This window comes from Erythrolamprus reginae, unplaced genomic scaffold (assembly GCF_031021105.1).
Source record: "Erythrolamprus reginae isolate rEryReg1 unplaced genomic scaffold, rEryReg1.hap1 H_48, whole genome shotgun sequence".
Classification (NCBI taxonomy): domain Eukaryota; kingdom Metazoa; phylum Chordata; class Lepidosauria; order Squamata; family Dipsadidae; genus Erythrolamprus; species Erythrolamprus reginae.
This window is the reverse complement of record NW_027248504.1, coordinates 90,390-109,328: the sequence shown is the minus strand read 5'-3', so window position 1 is coordinate 109,328 and position 18,939 is coordinate 90,390. Positions and strand designations below refer to the sequence as shown.

At 46.8% G+C, this 18,939-nt stretch overlaps 1 protein-coding gene across 3 annotated transcripts in view; it reads right to left on the bottom strand.

Moving 5' to 3' along the window:
• Nucleotides 1-693: 693 nt before the first annotated feature.
• The window catches only part of LOC139155704 (targeting protein for Xklp2-like), a 49,413-nt gene continuing 31,167 nt past the window's right edge, over nt 694-18,939 (bottom strand). For all 3 annotated transcript variants that reach the window (XM_070730953.1, XM_070730952.1, XM_070730954.1), the window contains 9 exons: nt 17,781-17,955; nt 15,648-15,780; nt 13,503-13,722; nt 11,084-11,188; nt 10,145-10,321; nt 7,214-7,360; nt 6,465-6,576; nt 3,807-3,973; nt 694-1,072 (listed from right to left, as the gene is read on the bottom strand). In XM_070730953.1, coding sequence (XP_070587054.1) covers nt 962-1,072; nt 3,807-3,973; nt 6,465-6,576; nt 7,214-7,360; nt 10,145-10,321; nt 11,084-11,188; nt 13,503-13,722; nt 15,648-15,780; nt 17,781-17,955 — 1,347 coding nt within the window. In that variant the 3' untranslated portion in view covers nt 694-961. The remainder of the gene's footprint in view (nt 1,073-3,806; nt 3,974-6,464; nt 6,577-7,213; nt 7,361-10,144; nt 10,322-11,083; nt 11,189-13,502; nt 13,723-15,647; nt 15,781-17,780; nt 17,956-18,939) is intronic.

The following is an 18,939-nucleotide window of genomic DNA, read 5'->3' as shown; positions in this document are numbered from 1 at the left end:
AAGCATGGAATTTGCTTTTTTTTTACTGCTGCTGCGCACTGGGTTGACATCTTCATTGAGCTGCCCACCAAAACCCCAAGATCCCTTTCTTGGGTTGTCTCGGAAAGTTTGGTCCTCATCAGTTGGCAGATATAATTGGGGTTCTTTGCCCCGATATGCATAACTTTGCAGTTGTTTAGGTTAAAATGCATTTGCCACTTTGTTGCCCACTCCCTCAATTTCAAGAGATCTTTCTGGAGCTCCCGACAATCAGTTTTCACTACCTGGAACAATTCAGGGATCAACACCTGGAATGCACTAACTGACTCTATGGTTTCTTCTCCCAAATCCCAAAATCTTTAACCTTAGACCAGGGGTCCTCAAACTTGGCAACTTTAAGACTTGTGGATTTCAACTCCCAGGATCCTCCAGCCAGCATAGCATAGCTGGCTGGAGAATTCTGGGAGTTGAAGTCCACAAGTCTTAAAAGTTTTCAAAGTTTGAAGACCCCTGAAATTTTAAAAACATGGCTCCTAATCAGCAATGTGGGCGCAAACTTCGAGCGCTGTCAAAGCAATTTGGTAATCCACAGCCAAGCGAAGCTGTTTACAAATAGGTTGGGGAGGGCAGCAGTGGCATGGGGTATGTCCCCCAGGAGGATAGAAGAATATAACAGCTGCCGCCCCCCAATGGTCAAAAAAAATCTTTCCAATATGCAATTTAATCTTTATTTTTTATTTAATGCAGATAAATACAAAGGTTCGTCCAAAGGTAGGATTAAAAAGATAAAACTAGGGTGCCTTTTTTGGAAGGGAGGACTTCGGGGGGGGGGGACGGACAACAAATCTCGAGGCCCTGAGCCACAGAGTTTAAAAAATGTGGTTTCTGTTACGTGAACTAAAACGTCGAAGCTGAGGAGGCCCCCCCCCCCCCTCGCTTCTCTGTGGCTTTTGCGATCGGACTGGCATCGAGGCATCGGGACTCAACGCTGAAACCTGTCGGAGAAATTAGGAGACCGTGGCACGGTCAACGGGTGGTCGCTGGCCTTGATTTCCACGTTGGAGTATTGGCGGATGGGGTTGGCCTTGTGCACCTGGAAGGGGAAAGAGAGGAAAGTGGGGTGAGTGTGAGGTTGCAAGTGCAGCTTTGCCTCCTCCGGAAACAGAGGCTTGCTCAAGACAAAGACAAGACAAATGGAACAGGTCCAAAGACGGTCTACAAGAATGGTGGAAGGTCTTAAGCATAAAACGTATCAGGAAAGACTTAATGAACTCAATCTGTAGAGTCTGGAGGACAGAAGGAAAAGGGGGGACATGATCGAAACATTTAAATATATTAAAGGGTTAAATAAGGTCCAGGAGGGAAGTGTTTTTAATAGGAAAGTGAACACAAGGACAAGGGGACACAATCTGAAGTTAGTTGGGGGAAAGATCAAAAGCAACATGAGAAAATATTATTTTACTGAAATAGTAGTAGATGTTTGGAACAAACTTCCAGCAGACATGGTTGGTAAATCCACAGGAACTGGATTCAAACATGCCTGGGATAAATATAGATATACAGTGGTACCTCGAGATACGAGTTTAATTCGTTCCTGACCTGGGCTCTTAAGTCGAGCAGCTCTTATCTCGAACGACTTTTCCCCATAGGAATTAATGTAAATAATTTTAATTGGTTCCAGCCCTCAAAAAACTCACAAAGTTAGTCTAAATTATGCAGAAAGACAAGTTTTTAATGAAGAAATGTACATGTACATATAAATGAATAATGAAGTTTCTTTCACTTAACTTGTAAACTTTCTTAAACTTTTAAATTTACATATGTTCAACTTCTCTGCCACCCAATCCTGTAGGACAGAGGTCCCCAACCCTTTTTGCACCAGGGACCGGCTTTAAGCGATCAAGAGAGGAATGGGATAAATGAATGGACGGAGGGTGGGAAGGAAGGAAGGAAAGAAAGAGGGAAGGGACAGGAACAGAGGAAGGAAGCAAGGAAACTTATGAAAGGGGAGAGTAAGAGAGGAATGAGTGAAGGGAGGGAGGGAGGGAAGAAGGTGGGAAGGAGAAAGAAAAGAAGAAATAGAGGAAGGGAAGGGAAAAGAGAGAAAGAAAAAGAGCTAACTTCCGCGTTCAGCTTCAGGAGACAGCTGCGAAGCCGCGCGCGTGTTTTAAAAAGTTGCAGCCGGCCTGGGGGGCTCGGGGGGTGCTGGCAAGCCCCCCAGGCTGGCTGCAAGCACCCCCCGAGCCCCCCAGGCCGGCTGCAACCTTTTAAAACACGCGCGCCGCTTCGCAGCTGTCTCCTGAAGCCGAACGCGGAAGTTAGCGTTCGGCTTCAGGAGACAGCTCCTTGGCGCTTGTATCTCGAATTTGGGCTTGTAAGTAGAACAAAAATATCTCTCCCCTCCCAGCTCTTATCTCGAGTTGCTCTTAAGTAGAGCAGCTCTTATGTCGGGGTTCCACTGTATTGTATTGGCAGTTCTGTGTTAGCAAATATTTCAAAAGAAAAGGATTTAGGGGTAGTGATTTCTGACAGTCTCAAAATGGGTGAACAGTGCAGTCAGGAGGCAGGGAAAGCAAGTAGGATGCTTGGCTGCATAGCTAGAGGTATAACAAGCAGGAAGAGGGAGATTATGATCCCGCTATATAGAATGCTGGTGAGACCACATTTGGAATACTGTGTTCAGTTCTGGAGACCTCACCTACAAAAAGATATTGACAAAATTGAACGGGTCCAAAGACGGGCTACAAGAATGGTGGAAGGCCTTAAGCATAAAACGTATCAGGAAAGACTCAATGAACTCAATCTGTCTAGTCTGGAGGACAGAAGGAAAAGAGGGAACATGATCGAAACATTTAAATATGTCAAAGGGTTAAATAAGGTCCAGGAGGGAAGTGTTTTTAATAGGAAAGTGAACTCAAGAACAAGGGGACACAATCTGAGGTTAGTTGGGGGAAAGATCAAAAGCAACGTGAGAAAATATTATTTCACTGAAAGAGTAGTAGATCCTTGGAACAAACTTCCAGCAGACGTGGTAGATAAATCCACAGTCACTGAATTTAAACATGCCTGGGATAAACATATATCCATCCTAAGATAAAATACTGGAAATAGTATAAGGGCAGACTAGATGGACCAGGAGGTCTTTTTCTGCCGTCAATCTTCTTATGTTTCTATTTAGTGACCGCTTCAAGTTATGACAGTGCTGAAAAAAATGATGGATGACCATTTTTTTCATGGTTATGACCGTTGCAGCATCTCCATAATCAGGTGATCAAAATTCAGACCCATGGAAATTGGTGTCTACTTATGACCACTGCAGGTCCCGTGATCTCTTCTGCAAACCTCCTGATGAGCGAAGTCAACGGGGAGGGAAGATTCGCTTTAACAACCGGGAGACCAACACTTCTGTGGCTAAGCGAGACAATTGTTCAAGGAGCTTTTCCTCATTTTACTACCTTGTCCTTGTGGCAGTGGTTAATAAGTCGGTCGTTAAGTGAATCCAGCTCTCCCCCACTGACTTTCGCTTGTCAGAAAGTCGCCCGTGACCTTCTTTCGATCACGTGACCGATGAGGGGATGCTGCACCGTTCATCAGTCCCTGCTGTTTTTTTTTAGTGCCTTCATTACTTTGGTCACTAAACAAACCGTTGTAAGATGAGGACTCTCCGTAATTGGGGAAATTGTGGAAAATTCCACTTTCTGTTTTGGAGTTGGGTCAGCTGAGAACAGGTTTGTGAGTGCTGCTCCCAAGGGGGAAAAAAATTGGGAGCGAGGAAGGCTGGAAGGGTCCGGTTGTCCATCCCTTACAAAGCAGGGAAGGGCCCCTACCATTTCTTCGCGAAGCTTGGCCATCTCCTCCTTCGCCCGCTCCTCCTCCAGCCGCCGGGTGGCCTCCTGCAGCCGGGCGTTCTCGGCCTCCCGCTCGGCCTGCCTCTTCTCGAATTCCTGACGCTCCCGGGCCCGTCGCTCGGTGGCCAGTTCGAATTGATCGGGCGCTGCCAGAACCAGAAAAAAACATATATGTTAAGACATATAAAAGTACATCAAATGAATGTTGGAAGTGTAAAAGTAAAGAGAGGGGACTTCGTTTTAATCAGCTTTGGTGGACATGTGATAAAGCAAAAAAAATAAAATAATTCGGAGTACGATTCATATTTTAATGCAGGCGATTTTGAAATCACCTCAAGGCTCGGTTACTGCGATGTGCTCTACATGGGGCTACCTGTAAAGAACATTCGGACACTGCAGTTAATCCAAAATGCAGCTGCACGAGCCGTCATGGGTCTACCAAGATATAGCGATGTATCACCATCACTCTATGAGCTGCATTGGGAGTGATGTGCCGGTGCCTGGAGGCTGTTGGGGCCTCGATGGGTGTCAACAAACTCAAACTTAACCCAGACAAGGCGGAGTGGCTGTGGGTCTTGCTTCCCAAGGACAATCCCATCTGTCCATCCATCACCCTGGGGGGGGGGAACTACTGACCCCCTCAGAGAGGGTGCGCAACTTGGGCGTCCTCCTCGACCCACAGCTCACATTAGAGAACCATCTTTCAGCTGTGGCGAGGGGGGCGTTTGCCCAGGTTCGCCTGGTGCACCAGTTGCGGCCCTATTTGGACCGGGACTCACTGCTCACAGTCACTCATGCCCTCATCACCTCGAGGCTCGACTACTGTAACGCTCTCTACATGGGGCTACCTTTGAAAAGTGTTCGGAAACTTCAGATCGTGCAGAATGCAGCTAAGAGAGCAATCATGGGGTTTTCTAAATACGCCCATGTTACACCAACACTCCGCAGTCTACATTGGTTGCCGATCAGTTTCCAGTCACAATTCACAGTGTTGGTTATGACCTATAAAGCCCTTCATGGCACCGGACCAGATTATCTCAGGGACCGCCTTCTGCCGCACGAATCCCAGCAACCAGTTAGGTCCCAAAGAGTGGGTCTTCTCCGGGTCCCATCAACTAAACAATGCCGCTTGGCGGGACCCAGGGGAAGAGCCTTCTCTGTGGCGGCCCCGGCCCTCTGGAACCAACTCCCCCCAGAGATTAGAATTGCCCCCATCCTCTTTGCCTTTTGTAAGCTCCTTAAAACCCACCTTTGCCATCAGGCATGGGGGAAGTGAGATGCTCTTTCCCCCTAGGCCTTTACAATTTTATGCATGTTATGTCTGTATGTATGTTTGGTTTTTATATTAATGGGTTTTTAATCGTTTTTAGTATTGGATTATTATTGTACACTGTCTTATTATTGCTGTTAGCCGCCCCGAGTCTCCGGAGAGGGGCGGCATACAAATCCAATAAATAAATAAATAAATTGGCTACCGATAGGTCTCCAGACACAATTTAAAGTGTTGCTTATGACCTATAAAGCCCTACATGGACCAGATTACTTATGGGACCGTCTCCTGCTGAATGTATCCCAGCAGCCGGTCAGATCCCAGAGTCGGCCTTCTCCAGGTCCGATCAGCAAAGGAATGCCAACTGCCGGGGCTGAGGGGAAGGGCCTTCTCTGTGGCGGCTCCGGTCCTGTAGAATCAACTCCCCCCCAGAGATTTACACTGTCCCAACCCTCCTGGCCTTCCAAAAGGTTTTAAAAATACACCTTTGCCGGCAGGCCTGGAGCCGTTGAGCATGAACATTCTGCTCTGGCTGATAGTGTGGTTGTGGTATCGGATATATTTTGGTTGAACATGGGTTTTTTTTAATGTTTGGGGTTTTTTAAATGTTGTAATTTTTCTGATCTTGTACACCGCCCTAAGCCAACTGGAGAAGGGCGGCCTATAAATGTATAAATAAATGAGAGATGCAAATGAAACCATAACTTTTCCCTTGGGAAAAATAATTCGGAAAATTTGCTTTGCTTTATATGTTGACAACAGTAACCCTCTGCTAAACAACTAATTCCCACAATGCTATCCTACAAACTATTTAATAAGGCTGCATTAACATTTTTCTTCTCATCCTTCCTATCACCTCACTCCTCACACTTACATGACTATAACTTTGTTGCCTATGCGACTTATATTGTTTTATTTCATTTCCTAATATGATTTGATTGCTTATTTAGTATCCTACGGCTACTACAAAGTGTTGCATCTTATGATTCTTGATGATTTTTTTTTTAATGTACACGGAGAGCTTATGCACCGAAGACAAATTCCTTGTCTGACCAATCATACTTGGACCATAAAGAATTCTATTCCTATTCCATTTAATCTATTCTATTCTCTACTCTATTATTATTCTATTCTCTATTCTGCTGTGTTCCATTCGATTGTGTTCCATTCTATTCTATTCTATTATTATTATATTATATTCTCTGTTCTATTCTATTCTCCAATTCTGTTCCACTCCATTTATTCTGTCCCTTATTCTATTCTTATTATTATTCTATTCCATCCCATATTTTCTATTCTATTCTATAGCATTCCATTCCAAATGTTAAACTTGAAAAACCTTCAGGCCACACCTGAAGACCCCTCACCTAAGAGCAGCTTGCTGTCCTTCCTGGGAACGAAAGGCTCCTGGTGCAAGACTTGGCTGGGCTGCGCTTTGAAGACGGCGGCTTCTTTCTGGCGCCTCATCTCCTCTTTCAGCTGGGGAGAGTTAGGGGAGAAGAAAGGTTCAAAGGAGACATCCAACGGAAAGAAAAACCGAGGCAGTCCTCGGATGACAACCGCGATGCTGCTGTTAAAGATAGCAACACAGTTGGTAAGTGAATCATGGCTAATAATAAGCCCAACTGACTGACTTGGCCTGACGGAAGGACACAAAAGGGACACGGATGTCATATTTTGGGGAAAACAGGGTATGTATGTATGTATGAATGTATGTATGTATGTATGCGGTTGTCTGTATGTATCTGTCTGTCTCCATCCATCTGTCTGTCTGTCTGTCTGTATGTATGTATGTATGTTATCTCCGGAAAGGGGCGGCATACAAATCCAATAAATAATAATAATAATAATAATAATAATAATAATAATAATAATAATAATCTATCATCTCTCTATCTCTCTCATCTCTCTCTATATATATCTATCTCATCTATCATATCTCTCTCTCTATATATATAAATCTATCTATAAATCTACCCATCCATCCATCCATCCTCTCTCTCTCTCCACCATCCAAACCCATGATGGCCAGGAAAGCTGGGGGTTCAGCCCCCTGAAAAAACGTCCTTCAAGCCCAACCGGACCAGGCCGTCCCAACCCGGCTGCTCTCCCTTACCTGCTGCTGCCACATCTCCTGCCGGGCAGCTCCGCGGGCGTCGATGGCTAGTTGGAAGGGCTCTGGCTTCGTGGCGCTCTTAATCTTCTTCTCGGGCAGATTGATGTGGTCAAAGTGAAGCAGCGGGTGGGCTTTGAACTTGGGCACCTGCAGGCAGGAATCGAGAAGGAGGCTCAGCAGAAGCACCTCACCGAGGACTAGGAGCATAGGCTTTCCAAGCAGAGGGAAGACCTGCCGGAGTGCAAGGCCAGGGAGCGTCGCCTGGAGGCTCAGCGGGCTGAGATGGCCAGCCAGTTCCAGGCCGTGAGGCGGTCCCACTGGAACAAGGCCCTCTGGCTCTTCGCCACCAGCGGTGCTTCCCTCCATCCCTCGCCCAAAGCCCCCCCACCATGAGAATGAAGCAGACCCCGGGTCGGAATTTCTGTCCCCCTCCGACCCCCAGAAAAAGGCCCCAAAGGGGGAGATTCTCTGCAGCAACACAAGCGTTCATTGCACTTATCCTGCCCAGTACAGTGGTGCCTCTACTTACAAACTCAATTCGTTCCGTGACCAGGTTCTTAAGTAGAAAAGTTTGTAAGAAGAAGCAATTTTTCCCATAGGAATCAATGTAAAAGTAAATCATGCGTGCGATTGGGGAAACCACAGGGAGGGTGGAGGCCCTGTTTCCTCCCAGAAGATTCCAAGAGAGGCCCCACGGAGGCTTCCCCCCGCCTTTTCCGGCCCTGTTTCCTCCCAGGAGATTCCTAGAGAGGCCCCACAAAGGCTTCCCCCTGCCTTTTCCGGCCCTGTTTCCTCCCAGGAGATTCCTAGAGAGGCCCCACGGAGGCTTCTCCCTGCCTTTTCCAGCCCTGTGTCCTCCCAGGAGATTCCTAGAGAGGCCCCACGGAGGCTTCCCCCCGCCTTTTCTGGCCCTGTTTCCTCCCAGGAGATTCCTAGAGAGGCCCCATGGAGGCTTCTCCCTGCCTTTCCCGGTTACAGTTTCAGAGACTCGGGTTTGTAAGTGGAAAATGGTTCTTGAGAAGAGCTAAAAAAAATCTTGGAACACCCGGTTCTTATCTAGAAAAGTTCGTAAGTAGAGGTTTTCTTAGGTAGAAAAAACATTGTAGTTTGTAGTTTATGGCACATTTTGTGCAATGCAAAGAAACACAAATACATCTTCTGCGGGCCACCAAAATTTTCTCGCAGACTACCAGTGGACCACAGACCCCCAGTTGGTGACTGCTATTCTAGTCCAACCCCATTCCACCCCTTGCCCTGAAGTGGGACCAAAAAGGTTTGTAGTGCAATTTATTATCTGACAGCCAGAAACCACTAGGAAAAACAGGCGCCGCCTTGGCTGATAAGGGCGTCCGGATTGGTGCTCGCTTATCGCCTGACATTTTGGGAAACCGGCAGCAACGTCCAGGGAGCCAAGACCTCTCTGCAGTGCAAGTGTTGAAAGAGCCAGAGGAAGCGGAGGGGTCAAGGCTGGGAGAGAATGAGCCTCTTTCGAGAATGCCAGCCGGAGAGACGGTCTTCCTCTGACTTGTCAAATGTCACTTGCAGACCTTTGGCGTCGGGTGCAAATAGCCCGAGTGCTTTTGTGGCCCAAGAGAAAAGAGGCATCCCTTACTGTAAATGTGAGAGAATCCAGCGTGACGTTAGGGCCGCCGTTGGGGGCAGAGGGAGCCCGGGAGAAGCGCTCGTAAGAGTCAGGCTGCAATGCCACAGTTGTCCCCAAAAGTGCTTTTTTCAAGAGGCAACTGGGCTTTCTTGGTTTTTCCTTGAAGACGTTTTGCTTCTCACCCCAGAAGCTTCTTCACCTCTGACTGGAGGGTGGGGAATGGAAGGATTTATACTCCCTGCAGAGAGCTGGTTATTTGCATCCTTTTAGAGCAGTGGTTCTCAACTTGGGAGTCGAACAACCATTTCGCAGGAGTCACCTAAGACCCGGGGAAAAGACAAATTTCCCACGGAGTTAGGAACTAAAGCTTCTATTCTGACAATCCAACCAGTCAGGTGTTTACAGGGCGGGTGTCCCTCTGACCTTCCTGCCAATCAGCTTAAAGCTCTGTTGGGAGAATTGGCGCTAGACTTATGGTTGGGGGTCACCACAACATGAGGAACTGTATTAAGGGGCCGCGGCATTAGAAAGGTTGAGAACTGCTGTTTTAGAGCAATGATAGCAAACCTTTTTTGGCTCAGGTGTTAAGAGTGAGCCCAGGTCCATGCGATAGCAAGCATATGGTTGCCCACCCTCATAATGCTGCAATGCTCTCTACATGAGGCTACCTTTGAAGAGTTTTCGGAAACTTCAAATTGTCCAAAATGTAGCCACACAAGCGGTTATGGGCCTTCCAAGGTATACCCATAATTCTCCAGCACTCTGCGGTCTGCATTGGCTGTCAATTGGTTTCCAGATGCAATTTAAAGTGTTGGTTATGACCTATAAAGCCCTACATGGCATCAGATCAAGGTTGACTCAGCCTTCCGTCCTTCTGAGGTGGGTAAGATGAGGCCCCAGATTGTTGGGGGCAAGAGGCTGATTCTGTAAACCCCTTAGAGAGGGTTGTAAAAGAACTGTGAAGCAGTATATAAGTCTAAATCAGTGTTTCCCAACCGTGGCAACTTGAAGATATCTGGACTTCAACTCCCAGAATTCCCCAGGCAGTGTTCGCTGGCTGGGGAATTCTGGGAGTTGAAGTCCAAATATCTTCAAGTTGCCACGGTTGGGAAACACTGGTCTAAATGCTATTGCTATTACTTCCTTCCTTCCCTCCCTCCCTCACTTCCTTCCATGGTGGGTCAAATGAGGACCCAGATTGTTGGGGGCAAGAGGTTGAGTCTGTGCACCGCTTAGAGAAGCTGGAAATGCATTATGAAGCGGAATATAAGTCTAAGTGCTGTTGCTATTGCTATCACAAAGGAAGAAGCCCTTTCAATGGCCCCTACCTCCTCCTTCTGCAGCTCTTCGATTTTCTTCTCTTTCTGAAGCAGCCGCTCCTTGTCGCGGGCGTCAAAAGAGAACGGGCAGCTTTCCACCAGCCTCAGCTCTGCGGACTTGGGTTTGAAGGGCACGCCTGGGTGGGGCATCGGCTTCGCTTTAATCACATGGGACGCTTCCTCCACCTGCGAGAGATATCGGCCTCAGCAGCTCGCAAAGGGGGAAAAAGGGAGAGAATCCCAGCCCCCCGTTGAGGGAGGGCCAGGGACACCAGTCTTGGCATGGGCAGGTTCATTGCTGGCATCAGTGTCAGGCCCAATACAGCTAGTCCTCAATTTATGGCCGAATTTACTTGAAGGTTGTTTTCAATTAACACCACCCACCCCTCCCAAATTTTACGATCTTTTTAGCTGGGATCTTGTGGTTACTTGACATCTTCATTGAGCTGTCCACCAAAATCCCAAGATCCCTTTTTTGGGTTGTCTCAGAAACCTTGCTCCCCATCAGTTGGTAGGTATAATTATAACTATATAACATCATCAGTGTAAAAGAGTGTAGTGGTGTTTGGTGTTTGTGGAGAGGAAGAAAGGAAGAAAAGAGGGAAGGAAGGAAGGGAAGGGAGGAAGAAAGGAAGGAAGAAGGAGGAGAAAGAGGAGGGTTCTGTGATCCTTGGTGCTCTCTGAGCTTGGTTGCTTTCTCGCAGACCTTTCATAACCCAACTAAGGATCATGATCAGTTCTAGAAGGGAGGGGGATTTGTTAAGAGAGGGAGTGAAAACCACTGTTTTCAGTGCCAATAGCAGCCCGGGGAAGCTGCACAAAACCTCCTCAGCCCAGGAAGATCAACCAGGGCCTCCAGAACCAGCCTGGAGGGAGGAGGCCAGCAGGTCAACCATGAGTGGAGATCCCCTGGCGTGCCCACCATCCCTCCCGATGCCCAACCGATACCTTTTCTTTCTCTTCCTCTCTAATCAGGACGCTCACTTTGTTTTTCAAGGCAAAAGCTGGAGACTTGGGAATCGTGATGGGAAGCGGCTTCTTCTCTGGAACACCCTGCAAGAGAGGAAGTCGGTCAGAGCTGCACTCTCGGACGCTAGCCAGCCCAACCAGCTAACCAGCCTAACCAACCCAGCCAGCCAGCCACAGACTAATAGATACGGAGTTGAAGTCTTCCATGAAACACAGCAGCAGCAGGAAGTCTTGCAAAATATATATTTACTTCTTATTTACACTATTCTCTGTATTCTACCTTACTATAAATACACACTAGTATTATTATTATTGTTTATTATTATTATTTATTGGATTTGTATGCCGCCCCTCTCCGTAGACTTCGTAGACTCGGGGCGGCTAACAACAGTAACAAAAAAACCAGCATGTAAATCCAATACTAAAACAACTAAAAAACCCTTATAGTAAAACCAAACATCCATACGTATCTCACCAGTATCTCACTAAAACTATCTCAATTACAGTAACTCACAGGAACCAACAGATCAATACAGCAATACAGCAACAGGAACATCAGAGAGCAGAGCACAGAGAACAGTATAAAAGCTCTTGCATATTTATACATTTATCGCCCAATCAGATTGCTGCCTGAGAATGACTCAGCATTCTCTTTGTAGTCCTTCCTTCTGCATTGTGATATTACCACAGTATATTGCTTAATTCTGACATTGTGGGAAGTCCACAGGATAGAGAAGACAACTACTAGGGATAGGGCCCCACTAAGCGCATCCGATTCCTCGACGGAAACCAGTCTCTCAGCACAAAAGGAGACGGGACAGGCAGAGCTTTCTACAATCAAGCACTGACCGCTCCAATTTAAGCCTCTATCAGACGAATACCAGACTTTTTCGACGCTTATGATGCACCTTCCTCCCCCTGCCCCCCAAAAGAGGCTGAAAATTTGGGTGCATCTACTCCAAGTGTAGCTTTTTCAAAACTTTTATTTCCGGCCCTAACAAGGCGCTAATGATCTTCCCTGCTTGCAGGCTTGCTTTCATTGCTATTTCCTCCGAAAAAGTTTTTGTTTTTAAGCCCTAACCAGGTGATAAAATGATGTGCTGAAGCTAACCAGACTAAGGACACAGCCAGATGAATACTTGGTGGGTGGATTTTTTCTTAAGAACATATATAAGAACCTAAGAAGAGCCAAGCTGAATCGGGCCAAAGCCCATCCAGTCCAGCATTCTGTGTGGGCCCCCAATTGTCCATGGGGATCTTGAGCAGAAAGAGAAGGCAAGGCCCTCCCTTTCCCTCGACCCCCAACAAATGGGACCCAAGGGAACCCTGCCTGCCTCAACCCACATAGAGGCGGCACATGGACATCCATTTCAATAACCACCAATACACTTGGCATCCATGAATCTGTCTAATCCTGCCTTGAAGCTCTCCAGACTGACAGCTGTCACGACATCTTCTGGAAGGGAATTCCATAAACTAATTATCCATTATCACCCTATTTTCCTCCCCCAAAACTAAGGTGTGTCTTACTCCAAAAAATACATTATTCTGTTCTTCTTGGAACCAAATCACTTGGCCGTCTGGGTGGAGGTGGGGAGGGTGTTTTTACACACACACACACACACGGCTCTAGGGAAGCTTTTGGAGTCTGGGGAGGGTGGAACACGAGCCTAGTGGGCCCACCAGAAGTTAGGGAACAAGCCTTTTCCAGCCTGCAGGGGGGCGGGGAAAGCTGTTTTCACCCTCCCCAGGCATTGAATTATGGGTGTGAGCACCAGTGCATGAGCGCATGCTATTTCGGCACCCGAGGAAAAAAAGGTTCGCCATCACTGGTCTAAGGGCATCCCATGGTCAGAGGACACTGCAACAGCCATGAGATCGTTGCTGATTGTCCGAATTTTGAACACCTGACCGTCAGCCTTGTCACGCTGAATATTGCCAGCCTCAGAGACATTTAGTAATTAAATAGTTAACTTGTGTATTAAGATCCTCCTATTTTGATGTAATATCCTGCCACTTCATTTCCTTCTATATGCCTGTCTCCATATTTCCTTTGTTCTCTCTGTTTTAGCTTCCATGATGTGAAGACGTATATTTTGATTTGTCCATTGAGACATGTTGTTTTTTTACTTTTGTAATAAAAGAACTCTTGTTTTGAACAAATGACTGGGGATCTAGTCCATTGCCTCCGCGGGGTTAATATCTTAACGGACTTTAATCACTTACAAACCGCAACAAGCCTCACACAGTCACAGGTGTGAAAAACAGACAGAAGTCATTTTTTTCAGGGTCATTGTGAGCTTCGGTCACTAAACAAATGAGTTATTAAATTGAGGTCTACCTGTTTCTAACAATATTTTTTTTGCGAGAAAGGTGGGAAGCAAAACCACGCAATTACCACCACGTCCTCCAAGATCCGGGTCGGGCAGGGCCTGGAATGGAACTCAAAGTGCTCCTCCTCTTCATGGACCTTCTTGGTCTCTCGCTCCTGGATCCGCTTCTCGATTTCCAGGTTGAAGCCGATGGGCTTGGTCACCTCTTTCACCTGGGGCTTCTTGGGCAGGAGGGGGCCGCCCTCCAAGATGCGGTAGTTGAGCTCCTGAGCTTTGAACCGGTACCTGTTGGGACAGACAGACGGGAGGAGCGGGCAGTGAGGCTCTCCAGGGTAAAGTCATCTGCTCTAAGGTTCAGGGTGTTAAGTGTTGAGGAGTGTGCAGAGTAACCTCTTAGTAATCAAAGATACACGTGGACAGGGGAAACCTGGGTTTTTTTCAGATATCCAATTGATAGACCAGCGGTTCAAGAAATAATTCAGTAATACAGTCCAGATACTGATAATTCAGTAATATAATCCAGTTTATAAAATATTATTCACTTTGGTATATATCCTAGTCAAGAACAATCCTAGTCATACACAATTACATCAGTCAATAACGCTCTATACATATACAAACCTACAAGCCTTACTTGTTTAGCTTACAAGTACATTAAACCATCATTTGAAACATAGAAACATAGAAGTCTGACGGCAGAAAAAGACCTCCTGGTCCATCTAGTCTGCCCTTATACTATTTTCTGTATTTTATCTTACAATGGATCTATGTTTATCCCAGGCATGTTTAAATTCAGTTCCTGTGGATTTACCAACCATCTACTACTCTTTCAGTAAAATAATATTTTCTCAGGTTGCTTTTGATCTTTCCCCCAACTAACTTCAGATTGTGTCCCCTTGTTCTTGGGTTCACTTTCCTATTAAAAACACTTCCCTCCTGGACCCTATTTAACCCTTTAACATATTTAAATGTTTCGATCATGTCCCCCCTTTTCCTTCTGTCCTCCAGACTATACAGATGGAGTTCATGAAGTCTTTCCTGATACATTTTATGCTTGAGACCTTCCACCATTCTTGTAGACCATCTTTGGACCCCTTCAATTTTATCAATATCTTTTTGTTGGTGATAATTCAGTAATACAATCCAGTATATAAAATATTATTCACTTTGGTAGATATCCTAGTCAAGAACAATCCTAGTCATGCACAATTACATCAGTCAATAACGCTCTATACACATACAAACCTACAAGCCTTACTTGTTCAGCTTACAAGTACATTAAACCATCATGTGAACACACTGTTCTACAGCTTAGTCACAAAGACAAACTAGCTGAGAATAGCTGAGAGAGGGAGTGAGAGAGAGATACACCAGTTTAAACTGTTGTTTCCTGCAGCCTTTTAGCTGCCTCTCCTGTTCTTAAGTAGAGTACGGAGAGTTGCCAATTGGCTCCCAGTCTCCGAGGAGAGTAAGTTCGGGTGATCCTCTAGGCAAGGATCGACAGGATTCAGCGAACCCCCAAATACCCCCCCCGGCTGCCCGCCTCCCAACCTCTCCCAGGAGTCTCCATGGGGCCCGTTCATCATTCCAGGTAAGTGCAGGGGCTGTGCGGAGAGTCTGGCAGGGCAAATAACGGGCCTAATGGAGGTTCCGGAAGTCCAGAAACAGTCTTGTGTCCAGTCTCTGGAGCCCAGGGGAAGCAGTTTTCACCCTCCTGGAAGCTCAAGGAAAACCTCCAGAGCCTGGCAAGGGCGAAAACTAGGGTGGACTACAAGACCTCCAAGGTGGACTAGAAAACCTCCAAGGCGGACTACAAGACCTCCAAGACCTCCAGGGTGGACTACAAGACCTCCAAGACCTCCAAGGTGGACTACAAGACCTCCAGGGTGGACTAAAAGACCTACAAGACCTCCAGGGTGGACTAAAAGACCTACAAGGACTGCCAGCCATATTCTGATTAAATACACTGCTCAAAAAAATAAAGGGAACCCTCCAAGAACCCATCCTAGATCTGAATGAATGAAATATTCTCATTGAATACTTTGTTCTGTACAAAGTTGAATGTGCACCACAGCAGGTGAAGCTGATTGTCAGTGTTGCTTCCTAAGTGGACAGTTGGATTCCACAGAAGTTTGATTGACTTGGAGTTACATTGTATTGTTTAATTTACTCAATTAAATAATTTATTTTTTTTAAAAAAAGAAACTCACTGCTGGAGCTTTGCAATTTCCTCGTTTTCCAGCTCAGCTGTGCTCTTGCAGGTGACCGGTCTCAAGCGGCTCTTGGTTTCCAGGCGGGGAGTTCTGGGGTTGGTCAGCCGGGGTTTCAAAGGCCTGCTTGGACCTGTTGCCAAATGGAGGCGAGAGAGACCATAGCAAGGTTGCCCAGCAGCATTTAAAAGGCGGAAGGGGGAGACTAAACGTTGCGAGTATTACACATACATAGTACAGTGATCCCTCGATTTTCGTGATCTTCGCGAAACGCTACACCACGGTTTTTCAAAAAATATTAATTAAAAAATACTCCACGGTTTTTCCCATCCGATGACGTCATACGTCATCACCAAGAGTCACTTCTCTCTCCCTTTCTCTTCCTTTTTCTTTATCCTTTCTACCTCTTACTCTTTCTTTCTCTCCCTTCTTCATTCAATTTTCTCTCCCTCCCTTTCTCTTTCCTTTCTCTCCCTCCCTCCCTGTGCCTGCCCTGCACCACCCAACAGGGACGGACAGCCCCCGATCGTCGGTTCGTGCCCCCCCCCCCCCCACAGAGGGAGATCGGGCTGCGAGGGTAGTGGATCCGCGTCCCCAGCCACCGGCTTGGATTCCCCTACCGGCGGCATTGGGCTGCCCTGCATCGCTCACGCGCTCGACTGCGGTGGCTGCTTTGGCGGGGAAGGAGGAGTTTGGGGAGAAGATGAAGGCAGCGGGCAGCAGCTGAGGCGAAGCGAGGCGAGGAGCGGCGAATCCACCTCCCCAGATCGGGCTGGTGGGGGCGGCAGCCACCGGAGGGAGATCGGGCTGGTGGGGGCGGCGAATGCACCTCCCCAGCCGGGCAGCGGCCGGCCGAGTGAACGGGAGAGCGGCGAGTGAGTGAGCGGCCGGCCGGGCAGGCGAGCGGGTGCTGGGGGGGCGGGGGCAACCGACATTCAAAGCAATCTGTCGGCTTCCGAACTTTCGTCGCTCCCCGGCTCCACCATCTGCGCATGCGCGTCCATGGAAAAAGGGCGCGCATGCGCAGATGGTTTTTTTACTTCCGCACCACTATACCGCGGAAAATCGATTATCGCGAGAGGTCTTGGAACGTAACCCTCGCGATAATCGAGGGATCACTGTATGGGGGAAGGAAATTGATTCAAAGTTTATTGATTTATGAATTCAATTTATTCCCCAAAACAGGACTGTGCCCCAAATGCGAGGATGAATTGAAAGACAGTGTTGTCAACCTTTTCTAATGCCGCGACCCCTTAATACAATTCCTCATGTTGTGGTGACCCCCAACCATAGGTCTGCTGCCAATTCTCCCAACAGAGCTTTAAGCTAATTGGCAGGAACATCAGAGGCACACCCCCATTCAAATGCCTGATTGGTCAGATTGTAAAAGTATGTTCCAAGGCGCCAGAATAGAAGCTTTAGTTCCTAACACCATGGAAAATTTGTCTTTTCCCGGGGTCTTAGGCGACCCCTGTGAAACCGTCGTTCGACCCCCAAAGGGGTCCCAACTCCCAGGTTGAGAACCCCTGGATTAAACTAAGTTCATTCAAACGGTGTTTTTTGATACGTTCGTAACCAGGGACAAAACAGAGTTGAAGTCCACAAGTTGCCAAGCTTGGGGACTTCTGCAATAGATCAAGAATAACACAAGGGTGGCTGGCTGAGGAATTATGGGAGTTGAAGTACACAGGTTTCCAGCTTTGGAGACCCCCTGCGTTAATTCAATTCAATTCAATTCATTAGATTTGTATGCCGCCCCTCTCCGAAGACTCGGGGCGGCTCACAATAATAAAAACAATATTCCAGCGAAAACAAATCTAATATTAAAAAGCACATAAAACCCTATCATATTTTAAAAAGCAAACAACATATACATACATAAACATAATTTTTTTTTTTTTTTAAACCCTCCAGTTCCCCATCAGACATTTCAAGATGCCCTGCCAACCATCCCAGCCATTTCGCCCCCGTCCAAAAGGGAAGGAAGCTGAACCAGGCACGGGTTCAAAGCTCAAACGCTTCCCAAACCATTCAGAAGCTTTGGCCCTGATTGACGGAGCAAGCCACCCTCACCTGGACTTGCGTCACGGCCCACGACGGAGGCCGCAGAAACGAGACCCCCCTTGCCCTTACCTTCTCCCTCCTCCTTCCGTTTCCGCAGATGGTACCTCTCAGGGGTTCGTTTCTGAAAGTTTTCCACCTGTTGGGCCAGCGGGACGTATTGGGCGGGGGCCTCGTCCAGTTTCCGTTTGTTCCCGCTGGAGAGCTTGAAGGGCTTCGGGATGGTGGGTCCCTTGGACGCCCGGGACTGCAAAAAAGGAGCGTTGCATTGTAATTGCTCGATCAAATGGATTTTCCGATTGGAATCAAAGCAGGCGCTGGCCCGCTTCGATTAGATCAGCCTGTCAATCATCCCCCTTCCTCCTGCTCGAGGCAAGTGAAATTTAAGCCAGCTGTAATTCCGGAGAAGGCTGAAGAATTATCAGGGGACGAGAGGCCGGAGGGGGTTGGGATGAAACATAGAAACATAGAAGACTGACGGCAGAAAAAGACCTCATTGTCCATCTACTCTGCCCTGATACTATTTCCTGTATTTTATCTTACATTTGGAATACTGTGTTCAGTTCTGGAGACCTCACCTACAAAAAGAGATTGATCAAATTGAAGGGGTCCAAAGACAGGCTACAAAAATGGTGGAAGGTCTTAAGCATAAAACTTATCAGGAAATACTCATGAACTCCATCTGTATAGTCTGGAGGACAGAAAGGAAAGGGGGGACATGATCGAAACATTTAAATATGTTAAAGGGTTAAATAAGGTCCAGGAGGGAAGTGTTTTTAATAGGAAAGTGAACACAAGAACAAGGGGGCACAATCTGAGGTGAGTTGGGGGAAAGATTAGAAGTAACGTGATAAAGATAAAATACAGGAAATAGTATAAGGACTAGACTAGATGGACAATGAGGTCTTTTTCTGCTATCAATCTGCTATGTTTCTATGTTTCACCATCACTGTGGTAGGGAGTTGGGCGGCATACAAATGAAACTAATAAACAAACAAACTGCAGTGATTCACTGGCAAGAAGCTTCACAAAAAGAGCCAAAAAATGGAGAATGATTGGTGGTAGACCCAGCTGACTCTGTAAAGAAATGAAGAGTGTAAAGAAATGAAGAACAACAGAAAAGAAAAAAAGAATCAAATTAATGTCTAAGAAAAAGAAAGAATAGTTGAAAACAGAATTGTAATATATTAAGCTGATTGACTTTCTGCTCATTATCTGTTTTGTTTTGTTT